Genomic DNA, 22,505 nt, shown 5'->3' on the forward strand with positions numbered 1-22,505 from the left:
TCTCTGACTCTCTTTCTGTCCATGTCTCTCTTTCTCTGTGTCTCTCATGAATAAATAAAATCTTAAAAAAAAGGAAGTGTTGACTTGCCATATTGTACACCTGAAATTAACATTACACTGTAAGTTAACTAACTGGAATTTAAATAAAAACTTAAAAAAATATTATATAAATCTGACCCTGTCCACCCTTCCCTGCCTCTCATATCGCTTGGAATAAAGACACAAGATTCTACATGGTCTGGCAACATCTCTCTTTCCATTCTCATTTTGTAACATGCTCCCTCTCTGCTTTAGTCACTCAAACCCTCTCTCTTTCGGTGGTGGTGTTCACCATACTCCATCAGCTTGTAAGGCCTCTTCTGTGTATGGTCTTCTGCATGTTAAGAAATCTATTACCAATCATCTTTCAGATTCAATTTTTTTATTTTTTCAGGTAAAATGTGACATCTTTGGTTAAGTCAAATGCATCTCTTTACAAACTTTCATAACATTACGTATTTCTGCTCTGTAGCACTAATTAAATAGCAATTTTGTTTTCATAGTTATTTAAAATCTGTCTTTCCCAAGGTTATAAACTCTCTGAAGGCAACTGCCCTGTAGGTTTTGGCTTACCCTTGTATCACCAGTGTTGGACACAAAGTAACCCTCAATAAATATCAAAGGGACAAAAAGGAACTGAACTTCCTTGAAACTGTACATATACAGATATTAAAAACAGATAATATGCAACAATATGAATGAATCTCAGACATTATGTTGACTGGAAGAAGTCAGACACAAAAGAATACATACTGTATGATTCTCTTTATAAGATGTCAACAAAGTAACTACTGGTGTAGAAGTCAGAGTCATGGCTATCTTTGGAGAAGGGATACGGATTTAGGGAGGGTCATGGGGGAACCATCTGGGGCTAGATATGTATTTCAACCTGGGTGATGGTTATACAGATGCGCATATGCACACACGAATTCATAATTTTTTAAGTATACTTTTCTGTATATGTTTTACTGTAACAAAAGGAAAAAAAGGCAACATTTTGGGAGGAAAAAAGGTCAAAAACTAAGTACTGATAAGAAATAGGTCTACAAGACCTTGGTAAATTAATCACTTTGCACAACATCATGTATGCTATAATCTTGATTTGGTAAAACAATATATACGTATGGTCCTTCTTCTCCTGGTTTCTGCAAATGACAGAAATCCTACCCTAACTTAAATAAAAAATTCATTTACTGACACATACCTGGAAAGCTTACTTAGCTTCAGTGAAACTCTCGAGACCATTCAAACGCTAAAAATTATTAGGGCACCACACAGAAGTGACCATGAAAATCAGCAGATTACTGTTCTCAGGGTGCTAGAACTAAGAATGATCAGGTTTCAAATGAGCCTTCAAGCTCCACCAAAAAGTCTGTGTACCTATGTATCTGGAGAGGTGTGCCATGTACTTACAGACAAAAGCAATAGCAAGGTAGTTTTCAAGCATGAGTCCCTAGTTCTAAAGACATGCAGATTTTCTGAAATGTAGGCATCTGAACTGTGTTTCAGATGGACAATTCTATGTAGCTCACTGCAAAGTGAACAAGAGCAAGAATTCATTTACTGTTCATATTGATTCTTAACAAAACTGCAGGAAATCTTTTTACTCATATGCAAATCACAAAGCCTACTAAGAGCTCAGTGCTTCAAAAGACTAAAGTATACCCCAAATCACATCAAACCTAAAGATTCCTTAAATTTACAAGTTTTATTTAAAAATTTCCTAAGTCAAAAGTTGGAAATAGTCATACAATATCAACTTTACCATCTATTTTTTCAAGTACTTAGAAGAATCAGGTATGTTTCATATATCTCAAATAAGTATGTCATTCTTTCATTTGGTAGACATAAGTAACCATAATGAAGGCTGAATCATGAAAAACTGATCATATTTAGCCATTTGTGATCTACAAAGGACATTATCATCTGATTCAACTAAAAATAAAACATTATGATAGGATACAATGGTGAACAAAACAAATTCTCTGCACCTGTGTGAATCTTACACTGTGTGTATATATACATGGGTGGTGGGGAGGGAAGCAGCACAAAACAAATGAACATATAAAATGGTGTTACATACCTTTGAGAAGAACATAAAAGGTTAAAAGGGATATAAACGGAGCATAGATGAATGGTAGTCACTTATTTTATGAGTGGTCAGGGAAGGCCTCACTGATAACATTTGAGCAAAATCCTTAAAAAAGAGGGAGTAAGCCTCTAAATTCTTCTACAATGAGAAAATCTCATCACTGGACATGAAAATTTCTGCCAAGTTTATGCTGAGAAACACAAGAGCAAATAATTATGCCAAAACCAGTGGCATGTTATAATAATTATACCTTTAATTAAACCTTCAGCCAGTCAATCTGCACCTAAAGGATATGCCAACAAAATTATCACTGACATTTACAGTTCTTATTCTACATGTAACACACACTTCATGTAAATTTATTTTTTGTCCACGTTTTCAATCTAATAAATATTCACATATAAGAACATACAAAAAGATAAAGCAATTTATTCTTACATTTTTTGAAGAACCTGGGCCATCACAACCCCATTCGTTAAATCTTCTACGGTCTGGCATGGTGCATCCACGTTAAATGTCTGGATCTGGGTGGGGAGAAAAAGAGCGAGGAGGGTTAGAGGGGAGATTCCATGGTTAACCATACAGAGTTTATAGGTTTCTTTTTGTGATCTCATCTTGGGAGTGGAATAAATTTTTTTTTAAGATTTTTATTTATTCATGAGAGACACAGAAAGGGAGAGGCAGAGACATAGGCAGAGGGAGAAGCAGGCTCCATGCAGGGAGCCTTATGTGGGACTCAATTCCGGGACTCCAGGATCACGCCCTTAGCTGAAGGCAGGCGCTCAACCACAGAGCCACCCAGGTGTCCCATGGAATAAATTTTAAAAAGCAAAAAAGTTGGAAAAGTTTTCCCTTATGGGAAATTTCCTACAGGTTCTCTCTCTCTTTTTTTTTTTTTTTTTTAAAGATTTTATTTACTTATTCATGAGAGAGGCAGAGAGACACAGGCACAGGGAGAAGCAGGCTCCCTGCAGGGGGCCTGACGGGGACCTGATCCCAGGACCCCAGGATCATGCACTGAGCCAAAGGCAGATACTCAACCACTGAGCCATCTTGGCGTCCCACCTGCAGGTTCTCATTGTAATTTTTCCCTTTGGGTAGTAAAGAAATTGTGGTGGATACTTAGTGACATCCCAGCATCCATTCTGCTCACAGATAATCAATCTAAGCAAGTCATGGTACCTTCATCCCCTCTACTAGTGATTGACTTAGGACTCACAGGGCAAAGACAATCTGAACCAAAGAGCTGCAGAGTGATGCTTAAACTTGAGTTTCTAGGAAAGAAAAGCCAATCTCCTCTTGATGTGAACAAGTATGTTACCTCAAATGCCACCAGCAGTCATATTAGGGCTCTTAATGGAATACATTTTAGGATGAGGCCAATGCAGTGTATGACAAAGACGGATACAAAGAACTAGGTCCTTGAGGCCAAAATTGAGCCACTGAATTACAAAAAACCGTAAAGCCTATTATGTGAGATAAACTCGTTTAAGACTGGCCAGGTTGACAGGACATCTGGGTGGCTCAGCGATTGGGATCTAGTCCCACACTGGGCTCCCTGCAAGAAGCCAGCTTCTCCCTCTGTCTATGCCTCTGCCTCTGCCTTTTTCTCTCAGCTTGTGTCTTTCATGAATAAATAAATCCTAAAAAAAAAAAAAAAAAAAAAAAAAAAAAACCTAGCCAGGTTGAGGGACACCTGGGTGGCTCAGTGGTTGAGCACCTGCATTTGGCTAAGGGCATGATCCCGGAGTTATGGGATCAGGTCCCACATCGGGCTCCCCATGAGAGGCCTGCTTCTCCCTCTACCTCTCTCTGTGTCTCTCTCATGAATAAATAAATAAAATCTTAAAAGAAAAAAAAAAAAAAAGAAAAAAAAAAAGACTGGCCAGGTTGAGACTTCTTTTACTCAAAACCAAAACCAAAATACCTCTATACAGATGTAGAAGTCACATTCACTAGTTGAAATTAGATATTCAATTCTGATTTTAAATGTATTCTGAATTAGATCTAACTTTGCAAAAAACAAAACACCCAACTAAATTTGCACTGATCAGTATGACATGGTTGAGAAATAGAAATTATTTCCATAAGATAATACACCTGAGCCAACAATGATTCTACTCGGTAGTGCAACCAAGACTTAGAAGGAATAAATCATTGAGAAAAGACAGATGCAGGCCATGCTCTTGCACAGTTTATAGTTTAGCAAAATGAAAGAGAATGACAGGATGTGCAAACACCAACACAAAGGTTAGAAGTGACAGGGAGAAGCAATCTAAGAATGAGAAACAGCTTGGCATGGGATGGGGGGTGGGAACAGGAAGAGATGGAAGAGGTTAAAGAATATAATTGTGAAAGATGGGGCATCACTGTGCAAAACTTCATAAGCCATGTCAGAACTTTATCCTAACAGCAACTGTGGGGGGCGGGGACCGAGGAGGCAATAAGCAAAGGAATCCAAGCAGGAGACTGAGGCAATGAGATTTGCACTGTATAAAGATCCTGGATGCGGTATGAAGAAAGGATTGGAGGGAAAGAGGCACAGAAACCCATTTTAGTAGGTTTACAGTATTAACATAGCTGAGGTCAAACCAAGTAGAGACAATGGAAATGTTGGGAAAAATACTCAATTCTTCTCACAAATTTTTATCAGGTTACACACTCAGAAATGAAATTACTGGGTCAAAGTATATGCACATTTTAAGGTTTTTGATATATACTGACAAACTGTCCTCAATTCTATTAATTCGGTTCTAGTAATTTTCTCACTTCGTAACAGTAGGTGTCTACTTCTCTATATTGTATCATTTATAAATCTTTAAAAAAAAAAGCTACTGATAAACGCAGTCAGTACCTACTTTATGTATTCTATACAGGAGAGTCTTGTGAGTAGTGATGGTTTTGGTGATGGAAACTAAGGGAATTATCCTAAAGATCACATAACAAGTGGTTCTTACTCCGTTTGGGAGAGGCAATAAAAAGAAGCCATTCCCTAACACTAACATCATTCCTGGTAAAGTTTTAATAAATAATTAGTAAATGAATAAACGGAACAAATAAACATCATCTGTAGGAACTGATATTAAATCTTATTCTACATTATCTCCAGCTACCTTCTCAATAGTAATGTGGTAACAATGTAGTTTAAAAAGAGATAAGCACCTGCTTTCATTTTACAGTTGATAAATCAATCTCTTTCTTGTAGGTTTAGAATGAAAAAGAGGCAGCAGTGAGGGCCACAACTCATTTAGTATCTCTTCACCTCTAATCTTAGCACAATGTCTGACATAGAATAAGCCCTCAGTGAGCATTTGAATGTAATGAACTTATTCTATCCCAGCTTTGCTCCTAATTTGCTGTGTGAACCTGAGTGTGCCACTTTACCTCTCTCAATGTGAGTTTTTAAATCTAGCAATTGGGAAAAATACCTTATGGAGAGGTGTGTTGGTAAAGGAATAAATGAGAAAATGAATGTACATTAGGTACTGTGCTAAGTCTAAAGTAGCAGTTCCCAAACCTGGTGCACCTCAGAATCATCTGGGAAGCTGCAAAAGGCTGAGAATTGACACTTAACAAGGTCATCAAATAATTCTTATGCAATGGGACACTGGTTAGACATTTGTAACCCTCTTATCCAAAGCAGATTAGAAAAGTGTCTCTGGCCAATTAGAAGAAAAACATAAAGTAATTCTTCAATAATGCAAATAATTTAGTACTAAAATTCTGTTTCTCTTTGGGACTTAGAAAAAACTATATTATGATTATTAATATGGCTTCTAAACAATTACTTTCTCTGTATTGGCTCTTAAGGTAAATAGTTGATGATGAAGGCTATGATATCCACCTGTGCTTTGAGATGAAAGTAAAGCAGATCTCAAAGAAAATCTATCTTTATGGAGTTTCCTTTCAGGATGATAAAAATGTTTTTAGAATTAGGTAGTAGTAATGGTTGAACAACCTTGTGATCATACTACAAATCATTGAACTGCACACTTATTTTAAAGGATGGATTTTAGGTATGTGAATTAAAAAAAAAAAATCTATCATCTACCAGTTCTCATAAACTGTGTTAACATCTACAGGATGTGTTGCAACAGTAGCATGGTAAAATTTAAAGATAATTATACCTAAGTGCATTAAGGTGTGATATTCTACCTGAAAGATCCTAACCTCTCAATTCTGAGAAGCTCTATTAACATCACCCAGCCTCCATCTCATCCTCCCCCAAAGCATGAGAAAAGTAAAGCATGAGATCACCTGGAATTACTATCTCTAGAGCAGTTCTCAACCAGAGGTGATTTTGCACCCTATGACACATTTTTGATTTTAACAAATAGGCATGTGTTATTGGCATCTAGTAGGTAGAGGCCAGGGATGCTTGCTTCATTCATTCATTCATTCATTCATTCATTCATTCATGGGGGGGTGTTACTTTTATTTTTTTTTTTTATTGGTGTTCAATTTACTAACATACAGAATAACACCCAGTGCCCGTCACCCATTCACTCCCACCCCCCGCCCTCCTCCCCTTCTACCACCCCTAGTTCGTTTCCCAGAGTTAGCAGTCTTTACGTTCTGTCTCCCTTTCTGATATTTCCCACACATTTCTTCTCCCTTCCCTTATTTTCCCTTTCACTATTATTTATATTCCCCAAATGAATGAGAACATATAATGTTTGTCCTTCTCCGACTGACTTACTTCACTCAGCATAATACCCTCCAGTTCCATCCACGTTGAAGCAAATGGTGGGTATTTGTCATTTCTAATAGCTGAGTAATATTCCATTGTATACATAAACCACATCTTCTTTATCCATTCATCTTTCGTTGGACACCAAGGCTCCTTCCACAGTTTGGCTATCGTGGCCATTGCTGCTAGAAACATCGGGGTGCAGGTGTCCCGGCGTTTCATTGCATTTGTCTCTTTGGGGTAAATCCCCAACAGTGCAATTGCTGGGTCGTAGGGCAGGTCTATTTTTAACTGTTTGAGGAACCTCCACACAGTTTTCCAGAGTGGCTGCACCAGTTCACATTCCCACCAACAGTGTAAGAGGGTTCCCTTTTCTCCGCATCCTCTCCAACATTTGTTGTTTCCTGCCTTGTTAATTTTCCCCATTCTCACTGGTGTGAGGTGGTATCTCATTGTAGTTTTGATTTGTATTTCCCTGATGGCAAGTGATGCAGAGCATTTTCTCATATGCATGTTGGCCATGTCTATGTCTTCCTCTGTGAGATTTCTGTTCATGTCTTTTGCCCATTTCATGATTGGATTGTTTGTTTCTTTGGTGTTGAGTTTAATAAGTTCTTTATAGATCTTGGAAACTAGCCCTTTATCTGATAGTCATTTCAAATATCTTCTCCCATTCTGTAGGTTGTCTTTTAGTTTTGTTGACTGTATCCTTTGCTGTGCAAAAGCTTCTTATCTTGATGAAGTCCCAATAGTTCATTTTTGCTTTTGTTTCTTTTGCCTTCGTGGATGTATCTTGCAAGAAGTTACTATGGCCGAGTTCAAAAAGGGTGTTGCCTGTGTTCTTCTCTAGGATTTTGATGGAATCTTGTCTCACATTTAGATCTTTCATCCATTTTGAGTTGATCTTTGTGTATGGTGCAAGAGAGTGGTCTAGTTTCATTCTTCTGCATGTGGATGTCCAATTTTCCCAGCACCATTTATTGAAGAGACTGTCTTTCTTCCAATGGATAGTCTTTCCTCCTTTATCGAATATTAGTTGCCCATAAAGTTCAGGGTCCACTTCTGGATTCTCTATTCTGTTCCACTGATCTATGTGTCTGTTTTTGTGCCAGTACCACACTGTCTTGATGACCACAGCTTTGTAGTACAACCTGAAATCTGGCATTGTGATGCCCCCAGCTATGGTTTTCTTTTTTAAAATTCCCCTGGCTATTCGGGGTCTTTTCTGATTCCACACAAATCTTAAAATAATTTGTTCTAACTCTCTGCAGAAAGTCCATGGTATTTTAATAGGGATTGCATTAAACGTGTAAATTGCCCTGGGTAACATTGACATTTTCACAATATTAATTCTGCCAATCCATGAGCATGGAATATTTTTCCATCTCTTTGTGTCTTCCTCAATTTCTTTCAGAAGTGTTCTATAGTTTTGAGGGTATAGATCCTTTACATCTTTGGTGAGGTTTATTCCTAGGTATCTTATGCTTTTGGGTGCAATTGTAAATGGGATTGACTCCTTAATTTCTCTTTCTTCAGTCTCATTGTTAGTGTATAGAAATGCCACTGACTTCTGGGCATTGATTTTGTATCCTGCCACGCTACCGAATTGCTGTATGAGTTCTAGCAATCTTGGGGTGGAGACTTTTGGGTTTTCTATGTAGAGTATCATGTCATCGGCGAAGAGGGAGAGTTTGACTTCTTCTTTGCCAATTTGAATGCCTTTAATGTCTTTTTGTTGTCTGATTGCTGAGGCTAGGACTTTCAGTACTATGTTGAATAGCAGTGGTGAGTGGACATCCCTGTCTTGTTCCTGATCTTAGGGGAAAGGCTCCCAGTGCTTCCCCATTGAGAATGATATTTGCTGTGGGCATTTCGTAGATGGCTTTTAAGATGTCGAGGAATGTTCCCTCTATCCCTACACTCTGAAGAGTTTTGATCAGGAATGGATGCTGTATTTTGTCAAATGCTTTCTCTGCATCCAATGAGAGGATCATACGGTTCTTGGTTTTTCTCTTGCTGATATGATGAATCATTGATTCATTTTACGGGTGTTGAACCAGCCTTGTGTCCCAGGGATAAATCCTACTTGGTCATGGTGAATAATCTTCTTAATGTACTGTTGGATCCTATTGGCCAGTATCTTGTTGAGAATTTTTGCATCCATGTTCATCAGGGATATTGGTCTGTAATTCTCCTTTTTGGCGGGGTCTTTGTCTGGCTTTGGAATTAAGGTGATGCTGGCTTCATAGAATGAATTTGGAAGTACTCCATCTCTTTCTATCTTTCCAAACAGCTTTAGGAGAATAGGTATGATTTCTTCTTTAAACATTTGATAAAATTCTCCTGGGAAGCCATCTGGCCCTGGACTCTTGTGTCTTGGGAGGTTTTTGATGACTGCTTCAATTTCCTCCCTGGTTATTGGCCTGTTCAGGTTTTCTATTTCTTCCTGTTCCAGTTTTGGTAGTTTGTGGCTTTCCAGGAATGCGTCCATTTCTTCTAGATTGCCTAATTTATTGGCGTATAGCTGTTCATAATATGTTTTTAAAATCGTTTGTATTTCCTTGGTGTTGGTAGTGATCTCTCCTTTCTCATTTATGATTTTATTAATTTGAGTCTTCTCTCTCTTCTTTTTAATAAGGCTGGCTAATGGTTTATCTATCTTATTAATTCCTTCAAAGAACCAACTCCTGGTTCTGTTGATCTGTTCCACAGTTCTTCTGGTCTCGATTTCGTTGAGTTCTGCTCGAATCTTTATTAACTCCCTTCTTCTCTTGGGTGTAGGATCTATTTGCTGTTTTTTCTCTAGCTCCTTTATGTGTAAGGTTAGCTTTTGTATTTGAGTTCTTTCCAGTTTTTGAATGGATGCTTGTATTGCGATGTATTTCCCCCTTAGGACTGCTTTTGCTGCATCCCAAAGATTTTGAACGGTTGTATCTTCATTCTCATTAGTTTCCATGAATCTTTTTAATTCTTCCTTAATTTCCTGGTTGACCCTTTTATCTTTTAGCAGGATGGTCCTTAACCTCCATGTGTTTGAGGTCCTTCCAAACTTCTTGTTGTGATTTAGTTCTAATTTCAAGGCATTATGGTCTGAGAATATGCAGGGGACGATCCCAATCTTTTGGTATCGGTTCAGACCCGATTTGTGACCCAATATGTGGTCTATTCTGGAGAAAGTTCCATGTGCGCTTGAGAAGAATGTGTATTCAGTTGAGTTTGGATGTAAAGTTCTGTAGATATCTGTGAAATCCATCTGGTCCAGTGTATCATTTAAAGCTCTCGTTTCTTTGGAGATGTTTTGCTTAGAAGACCTATCGAGTATAGAAAGAGCTAGATTGAAGTCACCAAGTATAAGTGTATTATTATCTAAGTATTTCTTCACTTTGGTTAATAATTGATTTATATATTTGGCAGCTCCCACATTCAGAGCATATATATTGAGGATTGTTAAGTCCTCTTGTTGAATAGATCCTTTAAGTATGATATAGTGTCCCTCTTCATCTCTCACTACAGTCTTTGGGGTAAATTTTAGTTTATCTGATATAAGGATGGCTACCCCTGCTTTCTTTTGAGGACCATTCGAATGGTAAATGGTTCTCCAACCTTTTATTTTCAGGCTGTAGGTGTCCTTCTGTCTAAAATGAGTCTCTTGTAGACAGCAAATAGATGGGTCCTGCTTTTTTATCCAGTCTGAAACCCTGCGCCTTTTGATGGGGTCATTAAGCCCGTTCACATTCAGAGTTACTATTGAGAGATATGAGTTTAGTGTCATCATGATATCTATTCAGTCTTTGTTTTTGTGGACTGTTCCACTGAACTTCTTCTTAAAGGGGAATTTTAAGAGGCCCCCTTAAAATTTCTTGCAGAGCTGGTTTGGAGGTCGCATATTCTTTTAGTTGCTGCCTGTCTTGGAAGCTCTTTATCTCTCCTTCCATTTTGAATGAGAGCCTTGCTGGATAAAGTATTCTTGGTTGCATGTTCTTCTCACATAGGACCCTGAATATATCCTGCCAGCCCTTTCTGGCCTGCCAGGTCTCTGTGGAGAGGTCTGCTGTTACCCTAATACTCCTCCCCATAAAAGTCAGGGATTTCTTGTCTCTTGCTGCTTTAAGGATCTTCTCTTTATCTTTGGAATTTGCAAGCTTCACAATTAAATGTCAAGGTGTTGAACGGTTTTTATTGATTTTAGGGGGGGATCTCTCTATTTCCTGGATCTGAATGCCTGTTTCCCTTCCCAGATTAGGAAAGTTTTCAGCTAGAATTTGTTCAAATACATATTCTGGCCCTCTGGCCCTTTCGGCGCCCTCGGGAACCCCAATTAAACGTAGGTTTTTCTTCCTCAGGCTGTCGTTTATTTCCCTTAATCTATCTTCATGGTCTTTTAATTGTTTGTCTCTTTTTTCCTCAGTTTCCCTCTTTGCTATCAACTTGTCTTCTAGGTCACTCACTCGTTCTTCCACCTCGTTAATCCTCGTCGTTAGGACTTCTAGTTTGGATTGCATCTCATTCAATTGATTTTTAATTTCTGCCTGATTAGCTCTAAATTCTGCAGTCATGAAGTCTCTTGAGTCCTTTATACTTTTTTCTAGAGCCACCAGTAGCTGTATAATAGTGCTTCTGAATTGGCTTTCTGACATTGAATTGTAATCCAGATTTTGTAACTCTGTGGGAGAGAGGACTGTTTCTGATTTTTTCTTTTGAGGTGAGGTTTTCCTTCTAGTCATTTTGCTCAGTGCAGAGTGGCCAAAAGCAAGTTGTATTGGGAAAAAGAGAAAAAGAGAGGAGAGAAAGAAGGAAAGAAAAGAGAAAGAGAAAAAAAAGGGAAGAAAAAGAAAAAAAAACGAAAAAAAAAAAAAGAAGAAAAAGAGAAAGAAAAAGAAAGGAGAAAAAAAGGGGGTGGGGGAAGGAAACAAATCAAAAAGCAAAACAAAACAAAACAAAAACAAAAACAAACAAACAAAAAAAGAACCACCGGGGAGTATCTTCTGATTCTGTGTTCTTTAAGTCCCTTGGCTTCTCCTGGAAGTTGTCCGTCTAGCTGGTGTTCTGGGGGAGGGGCCTGCTGTGCTGATTTTCAGGTGTTAGCAGTTGGGGGAGCTGCTGTGCCCCTGCCTGGTGCAGGGCTCGGTGGGGGTTGTTTACCCCGTGAGGCCGCAGGAGGAACAGCCCCAGTGGCGGGGCAGCTCTGGAAACCTGGATTCAGCTCCGGCAGGAACTCCGGAGCTCTCCGTCTGCAGGGCCTGGAGGCTCCGGGGCGGGGCCGCTGATCTGCTCAGCTGGGGCAGGAGCGTCCTTGCTGTCCTGGGCCCTCCCGGTCTCTGCCTGTCCCGGGGGAGGCCGGATCCTGGGCTGTGTCCGGGCGCCCTGTGCTCCGGGGCCTGCGCTGGTGGATTCGCGCTCCCGGGCCGTGCAGCCCCCTCCGCGGAGCTGCCGCCCAAGCCCCTCCGAGCTGCTCCTGGAACCGCGCAGCCCCCTCTGCACGGAGCCTCTTCCTCTGCCCGAGCCCCTCCGAGCTGCTCCCGGGGCCGCGCAGCCCCCTCCGCGGAGCCGCCGCCCGAGCCCCTTCAGCTGCTCCGGGTCCCGCCGGGTCCCGCCGTGCGCGCTGCAGCCCTTAGGGAGCTCGGCGCACTCTCCTGGGCGCGCAGTTGCTGTTACTGTCCCTGGGAGCCCGAGGGCATCCCCGCCCTCCTGGGTCCTGCTCCAACTCCCCGCGAGCCCCTTTCCGCCCGGGAAGGTCGGTGCAGCTCCTGCTCCTCCGGGACGGGGCTCTCCTGTCCTGGGGACACTCGCCCCGGCCTCAGCCCGGCTCCTCGCGGGGCCCCTCCCCCTTGGAGGCCTTTGTTCCTTTATTTCTTTTTCCCCGTCTTCCTACCTTGATAGATGCGCAAACTCTTCTCACTGTAGCATTCCAGCTGGTCTCTCTTTAAATCTCAGGCCGAATTCATAGATTTTCCGGATAATTTGAAGGTTTTCTAGGTAGTTTGGTGGAGACAGGTGATTTGGAGACCCTACTCTTCCGCCATCTTGCTCCTCCCCCGGGGTGTTACTTTTAAACGTTCAACAATGCAGAGTACTGCCACAAAGAATCATCTAACCCCAATGTCAATAATGCTAAAATTAAAAATCCCTGCTCTAGAGTTGTGATTCTCAGAGTATGGTCCCCAGGCCACTAACAAGAGCATTACCTGGAAACTTGTTAGAAATCAGAATCTCAGGCCCCAGCCCAGACCTACTAAATTATAAACCCTGGACATGGGGCCTAGCATTTGTGTTTTAATGAGCCCTCCAACAATGTTAATCAATACACTAAAGTATAAGAACCACTGGAAGGACCCTCCTGCACTGTTGGAGGGAATGTGAACTGGTGCAGCCACTCTGGAAAACTGTGTGGAGGTTCCTCAAACAGTTAAAAATAGATCTGCCCTACGACCCAGCAATTGCACTGCTGGGGATTTACCTCAAAGATACAGATGCAGTTAAACGCCGGGACACCCGCACCCCGATGTTTATAGAAGCAATGGCCACAATAGCCAAACTGTGGAAGGAGCCTCGGTGTCCATCGAAAGATGAATGGATAAAGAAGATGTGGTCTATGTATACAATGGAATATTACTCAGCCTTTAGAAATGACAAATACCCACCATTTGCTTCGACGTGGATGGAACTGGAGACTATTATGCTGAGTGAAATAAGTCAATCGGAGAAGGACAAACATTATATGGTCTCATTCATTTGGGGAATATAAAAAATAGTGAAAGGGAATAGAGGGGAAAAGAGAAAAAATGAGTGGGAAATATCAGAAAGGGAGACAGAATACAAGAGACTTCTAACTCTTGGAAACGAACTAGGGGTGGTAGAAGGGGAGGTGGGCGAGGGGTGGGGGTGACTGGGTGACGGGGGCACTTGATGGGATGAGCACTGGGTGTTATTCTATATGTTGGCAAATTGAACACCAATAAAAAATAAATTTATTTAAAAAAAAAAAAGAACCACTGGAAGGAATGCAATTGAAACAGATAGGGACACCTGGGTGGCTCAGCGACCAGGGATCAACTCCCACACACGGGGTCCCTGCGGGGGGCCTTCCTCCTCTGTCTGTTTCTGCCTTTTCTCTGTGCCAGAGGTGTAATTTTTCTTTTTTAAAAATTGAGGATCAGTGAATAAATATCTTAAAAAAAAAGAGAGATAAAGTTATGCTATCCAAAGTCACCTACATTTAGTATGAAACAAAAATACGATTTGAACCGATAGCCCATGTCAGAACCTATGCTCTTATCATTTTATATTGATCCTCAATTTTTAAAAAAGAAAAATTACACTTTTGGGCAGCCCGGGTGGCTCAGCGATTTAGCGCCACCGTCAGCCCAGGGTCATCCTGGAGTCCCGGGATGGAGTCCCGCGTCGGGCTCCCTGAATGGAGCCTGCTTCTCCTTCTGCCTGTGTCTCTGCCCCTCTCTGTATCTATCATGAATAAATAAATAAAATCTTAAAAAAAAAAAAAATTACGCTTTTTTTGTACTTTAACTTCTATACGTTGATTTATTCCTCCATCACAGAAAAAAAATTGTTGATAGAATGGAATTAGGTAGATCAGACAGAATGGAATGTGGGAGATACCATCACAAATAATCATACCTTCCCCAAGTCTATAAACTAGAATGCATTTTATCGGCTGCTAACTAATATGAAAACTACATGGATACGCTAATGTTGCTGGGCTTCTCAGACGAAATGTACTGAGCCTATGTGATGATTCTTTTCCCACTTAGCTTCTTGCCATTAACTGGTAGCATTCCAGATTCTTTCTGGTTTTTCAATCTCTAAAACTTAGGAAAGAGCAATCTTTTCATGTAAAGTTCAAGAAATTAAGCCTGAAAGTATAATATGCAAGGTAGATTTTCTTTAACAGGTAAGAATATAATTTGACTCAGAGGATGGGGAGAGGAGGTAGAGTGTAAATTTTCAAGCACATCCTGCTGAACTTGCTTGCTGCATAAACTCTGATTTGGAATTTAAACTTAAGGTGTTTTCCACTGGTAGGAAGATACTTTTTTTTCCTAAGCATTCCTCTTTCAACAAAAATTTGGAACATTTGATTCTTGGGCTAGTATAAATAGAAATATTATGCAGCATTCAAGGCAATTCGAAGTCCACAGAAATTAATTCTGGATAGGTACTAATAGTCATGCCTTTAAAGTGCCTGAGGCTTTCTTTTTTAAAGATATTTATTTATTTATTCATGAGAGACACAGAGAGAGAGGCAGAGACATAGGCAGAGGGAGAAGCAGGCTCCATGTAGGGAGCCCGACGCGGGACTAGATCCCTAGACTCCGAGATCATGCCCAGAGTCAAGGGCAGACACTCAACCACTGAACCACCCAGGCGTCCCAAGGCTTTCTTATTTTAACTATTTCCAGTGGAAGAATTCCTCCTATCTAGTACTAAATGCTATGTAGTGAAAACAAACTTTTGATATTCAAGATCTAATTATGATCTTCAATAATGAGCATGGAGGCTCTTGAATTCTGTAAGGCTGTCAGCTCCAAGAATGAGCTTTCAGTTCTTAGATCTTCTAGGTCACACTGGCAACTATATGTATCTTGCTGAGTGTAGCAGGCACTTCCTAACCTTCGGTGTGCACAGAATTCATATGGCCAAGGTGGCTAAAAGTTTATGTAGAGTAAATTAGTCCAAATGGGAGTCTTCCCAAGTAGGCTCCATGCCATCACATGCTTTACTCACTGAGCCAGCTAAGCACACCGACGGAGTCTTTCTTTAGAGCGTACTGCATACGTTTTTTCCCCCTTACACTCAGTTTTGGAATTGTTTTCAACACAGGCTGGCCTCCAGATATGAGGGGAACTACTAGACCAAACGTACACTTTTAGCTACCTCAAACATTTTCTGCGTAAACACTTACTCTGCTTTTTATAATGACAACTTAAAGAGAATCCAACATTTAAACTCAACTTTATTTTGAAACATTTCAATGCACAAGGTTTTAAAATGTTTCCAAATCTTAGAACTGTACATCTTTGTGTAGAATCTGCCCTCTGGTTGTTCTTGAAAATTTTCTCCAAAAATTTTTCTTGATGAGCCTTCCAGTGACATTTCAAAAATCCTTTTCTACAATGTCATATTCCCTGACCTCTCTGATAACCTGGATTTTGTTTTCTTGATATTTGCCAGATTCTACATAGATGCTCTCATACTGTGTGCTTCTGTTAGCATCCCTTCAAACTTTGTCACCCAAGTAAGTGCAATGAATCACCATCTTTTTGCAGATGCCCTTCAAATGAGCCTGTTTTCAAGACTTGTCTTTCTAGACTTTAAACAATGAAGCCCTACGTCAGGTTCAGTTAGCTAACTTCCTCATCGTTGCCGTGTTGCCTTTTTCTAGCATTGAGGGAAGAACTTGCTTGTACAGACTCAAAAAGGCACATCTTAAGATCCTCAATCTTCTGTTTACAACCTCTGCCAAATCTATTCCTTCCACAGTATCAAAAAATGTGGTCATTCATTCTTTTATCTCTTCCCTGCCTTGGCCACATTATGCAGCTTATCAGTTTTCCCTAAAATAGAGCAGGTAGGTAAACCCATCTTCTCGTCTGAAGATGGACCCCATTACATTTGCATGCTGTATGGTTAGTATATATTATTGCAAAAAACCAAAAACAAAACAGCCTCAACTCCCAAGAATAGCCTAACATCAAAGTTACAGCATGTATCAAAGCGCACGATTTGATTCTTGACACATTATGAAAGTCTCAAGAGTATTTATTTACACCACCTTTGTTGCAACCTACCTAAGGCAAAGCTTTTCCAACCTTTTCACCTAAGTGCCCCCACACAGGAAGGCGAAATGTATACTTCAGGGATCTGAACTCAAGGAACCGCCGAACAGCATCTTTGACATCTATATCTCATCTTTAACATGAACCCCAAACGCTGTAGTCACCCCAGGAGTCATAGATGTAGTCGTCTCTTATCCTAGAAATTACATTTAACGTTTTTAGCAATGAGTAAAACTCCTGGAAAAAGCACTAGGTTTATCCCGTGACTCTGCAGACCTCTACAACCCCCCAACCCCCGCCCCCCCCGCCCCGAAAACTGACACCAAGTTCTGTGAAACACGAAGCCTGGGTTTCATCACCGGCTCTCAAAGAGGCTGCGAGAGGCACAATTCCTAGCAGCAGAACTGAACACACATTCAAAACGTGACGACGTCAATGTGTTTAGTAATTTAAGGTCGTGGGTCCAGAGCGTCGCCCCAAAATGTCGAGTTCCGTTGCTGATTTGCACGTATCTTCCAGGTTTGTTTATCTACTACGCTAATAAGTACCTCGGCAGCGCATCTCGCACCTTGAATGCCGGGTGTGGGCGCCCTTCCGTGTTCCTCCGGCCCTCCCTGCCGAGCAGCGTCCTCCCGCGGCGGGCCCGGCTCGCCCTCCGAGCTCCGGGGCGCTACAACAAAGCTCCCGAGGGCCTCTCCCGGCCGCGGAGCCCGCGGGCGCCTCGGGGTCCCCGCCGCGCAAGCCGCCGCCGCCAACAACCCGGACCCGGTGCCGCCTGCGCCGGGGTGGCTCCATCCGGAGGGCAGCCGACAACCGAGCCCGGCAAGTTTCCCTCGGACCCGGGCCCTGCCCGCAGCCCGCCGCCCGCCGCCCCCCGCCCCGCCCGGCCGCCCGCGTAGACGCGGCCCGCACCGGCGTCCCCCGGCCCCGCCCGCCCCAGGCCCCGGATGTGACGGCACCGCCGCCCTCGGCGCTCGCCCCCCGCGACGGGCGTGGGGGATCCCGGAAAGGAGGCCTGGGGGAGGGGGTCCCCGCCAGGCATCACATACCCAAGTGAGAAGGCTCTCGCACAGCTCCACCCGCTCCACCGACTCCACGTTGAACATCTTCCCCGGCTGGGGCTTGGCAGCGCCTCCCCACCTCGCCAGAAATCGCCGCCGCTCGGTGCGGGGCTGCGTCGGAGGGTCCGGGCGGCTGACCTGGCCTCCGGCCCACCTCGTCCGCAGGCCCGGGCCGCCGACTACCGCCCCGGCGCCGCCAGCGGCTCCAGCACCGTCACCCCCGCCGCCCCTCCTTCCTCGCTCACTCGGGACCGCGCGCCCGCCGCGCGCGCCCCCGGCCACGCCCGCAGCCCCGCGTCCCCGCCCCCGGAGAGCGCCGGCCCTGGCCGGAGTCGCGGCCGCCGAGCCACTGCGCACAATCGGCCCGGCCGGCCCGCCTCCCCGCCCCGCGCGCGCCCCGACGCCGGCCCCCTGCGTGTCCCCGCGCGCACGCGCCGGGCCCTGGCGGCGGCTGAGGCGGCGGCGGGTGCCCCTCCGCCGTCCGCCCGCAGCCTCACGGAAGCGCGGCAGTGCGCGTGCGCCTGTGTCCGCACTCCAAATTAAAAAAGGGACGGCTAGTGGTTGCCCGGGAGGGGTGGCGGGGGCCGTGCCCGGAAATAGCCTCTGTTCTCTGTCACCGGGAACTGGCGAGGTATCCTCTGCGCTGGAGAGGTACGCGCCCCCTCCCCCTCCCCTCCCCTCCCCTCCCCCTCCGCGGCCGCCGGGTCGCGGCCGGCCACGCCCACCCGGATCCGGGCCCGCGGGAGCTGCCGGCCGGGCTCTGGCGTGGGCGGGCTGCCCCGGGGGCGCCTCCGGGCTTCTGGGCCGGGGGCGCCGCCTTCCTCCGGGAACCCCGGCGCTGAGCCCGGAGTCCCGGCGGCAGGGGCAGGGCGGGGCGGGGCGGACGCGGTTGGCACACGGCTCGCGGTGCTCGGTGCTTGCCTGGGGAGGACGGCCGGCCGGTCCTCCCGGGGTCGCGGGGAGCCTCGACTCCCCGGAAACTTGGGCTGCTTGAGCAGGGCGGGGTGTGCGCCAGGTGTTGGTGCGCGAGGACCTCGGCGGCCCTCGGGCCTGTGTCCTGGTGCAGACCAGGCGTTGGCCTTCTCGGGGTTTGCAGGGTGGCCCGCCAGCGCCCACCTGTCCAGAGGAGGGTGGGTGTGCGCGAGGTCCCCGTGTATTTGTAGGCGATAAAACATGCAGAAAAGTACATGCTTAGAGAAGATAGTAACTAACACCCAGGTAAAAACAGAAGGACACTGTCCATAGCTCAGGAGTCATACCCACACCTACTCTGCGTCCTGAGAACGATTCCCTCCCTAGGCTGACTTCGAGGATGCTCATTTTCCTGCTTGTGTATGCATGCCTGAACAATATAGTACTTTGCTTTTGTACTTTTAGGAGTGGGATCAGTGTATTGTGTGGCTTTAAATTAATGGTAAATTTGTATACATCTGTAGGTAATTTTCATTGCTGTCTAGTATTTCATCGTATAATAGGGTATCCATTCTGTTCATGGACTTTTGTTGTTCCGCTGAGGCTACTAAAAACACCTGGATACTAGTGCAAAGGTGTAGGGGGCTTTCTTAGGATATATGCCTTGGAGTCCTAGGAGAATCGTTGAGTTACAGGGAATGCATTAACTTTACCCGATAATGCCAAACTTATTTGGAGGGCAGCAAACAACTTCTAGAGCACATCTTTACTTTGGTTTGCGAGTTCCTGGAGCCCCTCTTTTCCCATCAGGAGTAGGTTTTGTCATTGAACATTCAGAACTGAAGTGAGTTGTTTCGTTTTTTTAAGATTTTACTTATTTATTCACGAGAGACATAAAGAGAGGCAGGCTCCGTGCTGGGAGCCGGATGTGGGACTCATCTCGATCTCCAGGATCACTTCCTGAGCCAAAGTCAGACGCTCAACCGCCACCCAGGTGTCCCTGGAGTGAGGTTTTTTTTTTTTTTTTTTTTTAATTTATTTATTCAGAGAGAGAGAGAGACTGAAAGGCAGAGACACAGGCAGAGGGAGAAGCGGGCTCCATGCAGGGAGCCTGACGTGGGACTCGATCCTGGGTCTCCAGGATCAGACCCCGGGCTGCAGGCGGCTCTAAACCGCTGCGCCACCGGGGGTGCCCCTGGAGTGAGTTTTTAATGATGCTTTACAAAGTACCAATTAACATTTCACGTGTGATGAATTTATCATTCTGTAAATGTAAAAAACTGACCTGAAGTCTTCTCAGTGGTGTTAAAAAAAAAAAAATCTTCCCTACACCAAGGGAGGAGAAATCTTTAGAAATAAGTATGTCTCACCTGCTCTTGTTTCCTCTGTTGGTGCGTCTGGGTCTCGGTCAAACCAGAGTTCCTACATTCCACATTAGGTTGTTTCCACAGAATCCCTAGCATGTTAATGACCATTACCCTTGTTAGGCACGTAAAGTCAATAAGTATATGTTACATTGGCTTAAACCTGACTCACCTGCAACATGTCTTTGGAAGTCAAGAACAAGATGCTAGCCTGCTCTGGAGGGACTGTGGTGTTGTGAACACCTTCACTCCAGCTGTTCAGGTTTTCAAGGCTTTGACACACATGACCTAAGCTTCCATTTTCAGTCTTGACTGCTCACCCGCAGTACATGTATATATGATACTGCAGTGTACTTGAGATTTCATTTGTGGCTCCAGTTGCTCTCAATGAAGGAAATTATATTAAAAACTTCTTGAATGTGAGTAATTGCAGAAATCATGTGATGGTCGTGTTTCTACATGAACTTGGGTTAAAAAACACTGAGTTTCTCCTTTGGAAGTTATGGAATTTCCTACCTTTCCCTATTCTTAATTTTTTTTTCTGAAAGTTTTGGAAAAGACTAAGGAGAGAGGTGAGTGCAGCTTGTCTTAGCTGTCTCTTACTCTAGTTAGTTGGGGACTAGTTCTCATCAATGGCTGATTATCAGACTTATTTATTTGTATAGCTGTTTACCAGATTTAAATAAACATAATAGTGTCCTGTGTGGCAGTGTTCCCAAGTTTATGCTGTCTTCCCAAGGAATGCATACTTAGAGCTTTGGTTAAACAGAATTTGAGATGCAACATAGTGCAGCTATGGAGAAGGCATGGTTAAGTTTTATAATGTTTCTTGACAATTGTTAATAATAGTAATCAAGGGTGATTGGCTGGCTCAGTTGGTTTAAAAAATAAAATCTATTAAAAAATAGTAATCAAAATATTATAGTTTCCATTTACTGAGCACCTATATGATGTGCCAAGCAATATACTAAATTCTTTACCTTCATTATCTTGTTATAAACCCCATAAAACAGCTTTTTTAAAATTTATTTTTATTTTATTTTATTTTTGGTCAAAAAAGTGAGCATTTGAGGGATACCTGTCTGGTGCCATAGGCAACCAGGCACCTGGCTATAACTCTTGATTTCAGTATTGTGAGTTCAAGCCCATGTTGGGCATAGAGGTTACTTAAAAGTGGGCATTTGATATAGTTAAAATTAATTTTATATATTTTAGCATATGAGGAAGCTGAGATGCAAACTTTACATAAGTACACAGTTGTCTGACTCCAAAGCCTATGCTTCTCTGATCTATTAAGCTACTCTTCAATTAAACTTAGCTAGTTAATCAATAGCAAAACCGAAGCTAGAAACCAGTTCCTCTTTAGGCTTCTATCAATTATACCAGTTTCCAAGATCTATGGTGTTTTGTTTCTGTGAATCTCAAATAGTAAAAATGAAGTACTGGTAACTCTTATTTTCATATTTGAAATGGGGGAAGGAACTTAAGAAATCCTCAAGCCCAGTTTTTACATTCTGCAGAAAATGAAAGATCCTTAGAGATTAATAAAGTGAGGATACAGTTGTAGTTGAACTGGATCTAAAATCTGGGCTGTTAGTTTCCAAGCAGCAGTGCTTAGGCTTCAGTTCAGAGCCTGTGCCAGTGAGCAAAACCAGCAGCACAGTTCTGGTCTAGACAAAACCTGACTATATAAAGCAAAAGTTGGAGTAGAAACAATTTTTTAATTCATTCTCTATAATCTTAGATCATCTTATTAAACTGAGAATGATGATACAATACCTCATTTTTGAGCTATTAACTCCTACAGTTCCATTTTAAAACTCTGATTATAAGAAAAACTACTAGTGGAAGTTGATCTATTGGAAGCTCCTCACAAGGTCAGCTCTTCGTAGTTCTTCATGGGAGAGCTCAGGGTTTAGCTGGGATCTCCCTTGTCTCCAGAAACTTAGCAGCAATTTCCCCACCTCCCCTCTCTCAGCCCACTTTCTTTGGGGAAACCAGCGTTTGTGGAAATAAAAAGTAACTCTGCAAAAATAAAATAAAATAACTCTGCATTTCAATAAATTGGGAACCTCTGCTATAAAATGATGCAAAAAACATTATATGGCTCTGCAGTACTTAAAGTATCCTGGATCTCTGAGCTCTTGGAAATGTGCTTGAAGCAATATCATAAGCAGTACCTTATTTGCAAAGAAGTTAAATATACAGCAGAATGGAAAAAACGTATGATTTGTACAGTGGAATTTAGTCACATTACCATTGATTACGCTTGGCAGAGCACAGAAACAAATGTAACCCATTAAAAAAAAATACAAGGAGGGGGGAAGGGAATATCCCTCTACCCTATTATGTTCCTGGCTGAGACTCACTAGTAATAGAAGACGTTAGCAGGAAAAAACCAGAAGCTTAAAAAAAATTTTTTAAAGATTTTATTTTTAAGTAATCTCTACAACCAACATGGGGATCAAACTCCTAACCCTCAAGATCAAGAGTCACACGTTCCACTGACTGAGCCAGCCAGGTGCCCTGAAGCTTAATAATTTGTTTATTTCC

The 22,505-nt window shown here is 43.0% G+C and overlaps 2 protein-coding genes across 4 annotated transcripts in view; one reads left to right on the forward strand and one right to left on the reverse strand.

Moving 5' to 3' along the window:
* HOOK3 (hook microtubule tethering protein 3) overlaps window positions 1-17,975 on the reverse strand; it is a 116,418-nt gene extending 98,443 nt beyond the window's left edge. The window contains exons 1-2 of the mRNA XM_025444110.3: window positions 17,665-17,975; window positions 2,570-2,655 (exon numbers count right to left, since the gene is read on the reverse strand). Of these exons, the coding sequence (XP_025299895.1) occupies window positions 2,570-2,655; window positions 17,665-17,721 (143 nt within the window). The 5' untranslated portion in view covers window positions 17,722-17,975. The remainder of the gene's footprint in view (window positions 1-2,569; window positions 2,656-17,664) is intronic.
* Window positions 17,976-18,090: 115 nt separating this feature from the next.
* The window catches only part of RNF170 (ring finger protein 170), a 28,756-nt gene continuing 24,341 nt past the window's right edge, over window positions 18,091-22,505 (forward strand). For all 3 annotated transcript variants that reach the window (XM_025443521.3, XM_025443472.3, XM_025443574.3), the window contains exon 1: window positions 18,091-18,327. The gene's annotated coding sequence lies outside the window, so the exon portion shown is untranslated. The remainder of the gene's footprint in view (window positions 18,328-22,505) is intronic.

Source organism: Canis lupus, chromosome 16, assembly GCF_003254725.2.
Source record: "Canis lupus dingo isolate Sandy chromosome 16, ASM325472v2, whole genome shotgun sequence".
In the NCBI taxonomy this organism is placed as follows: Eukaryota; Metazoa; Chordata; class Mammalia; order Carnivora; family Canidae; genus Canis; species Canis lupus.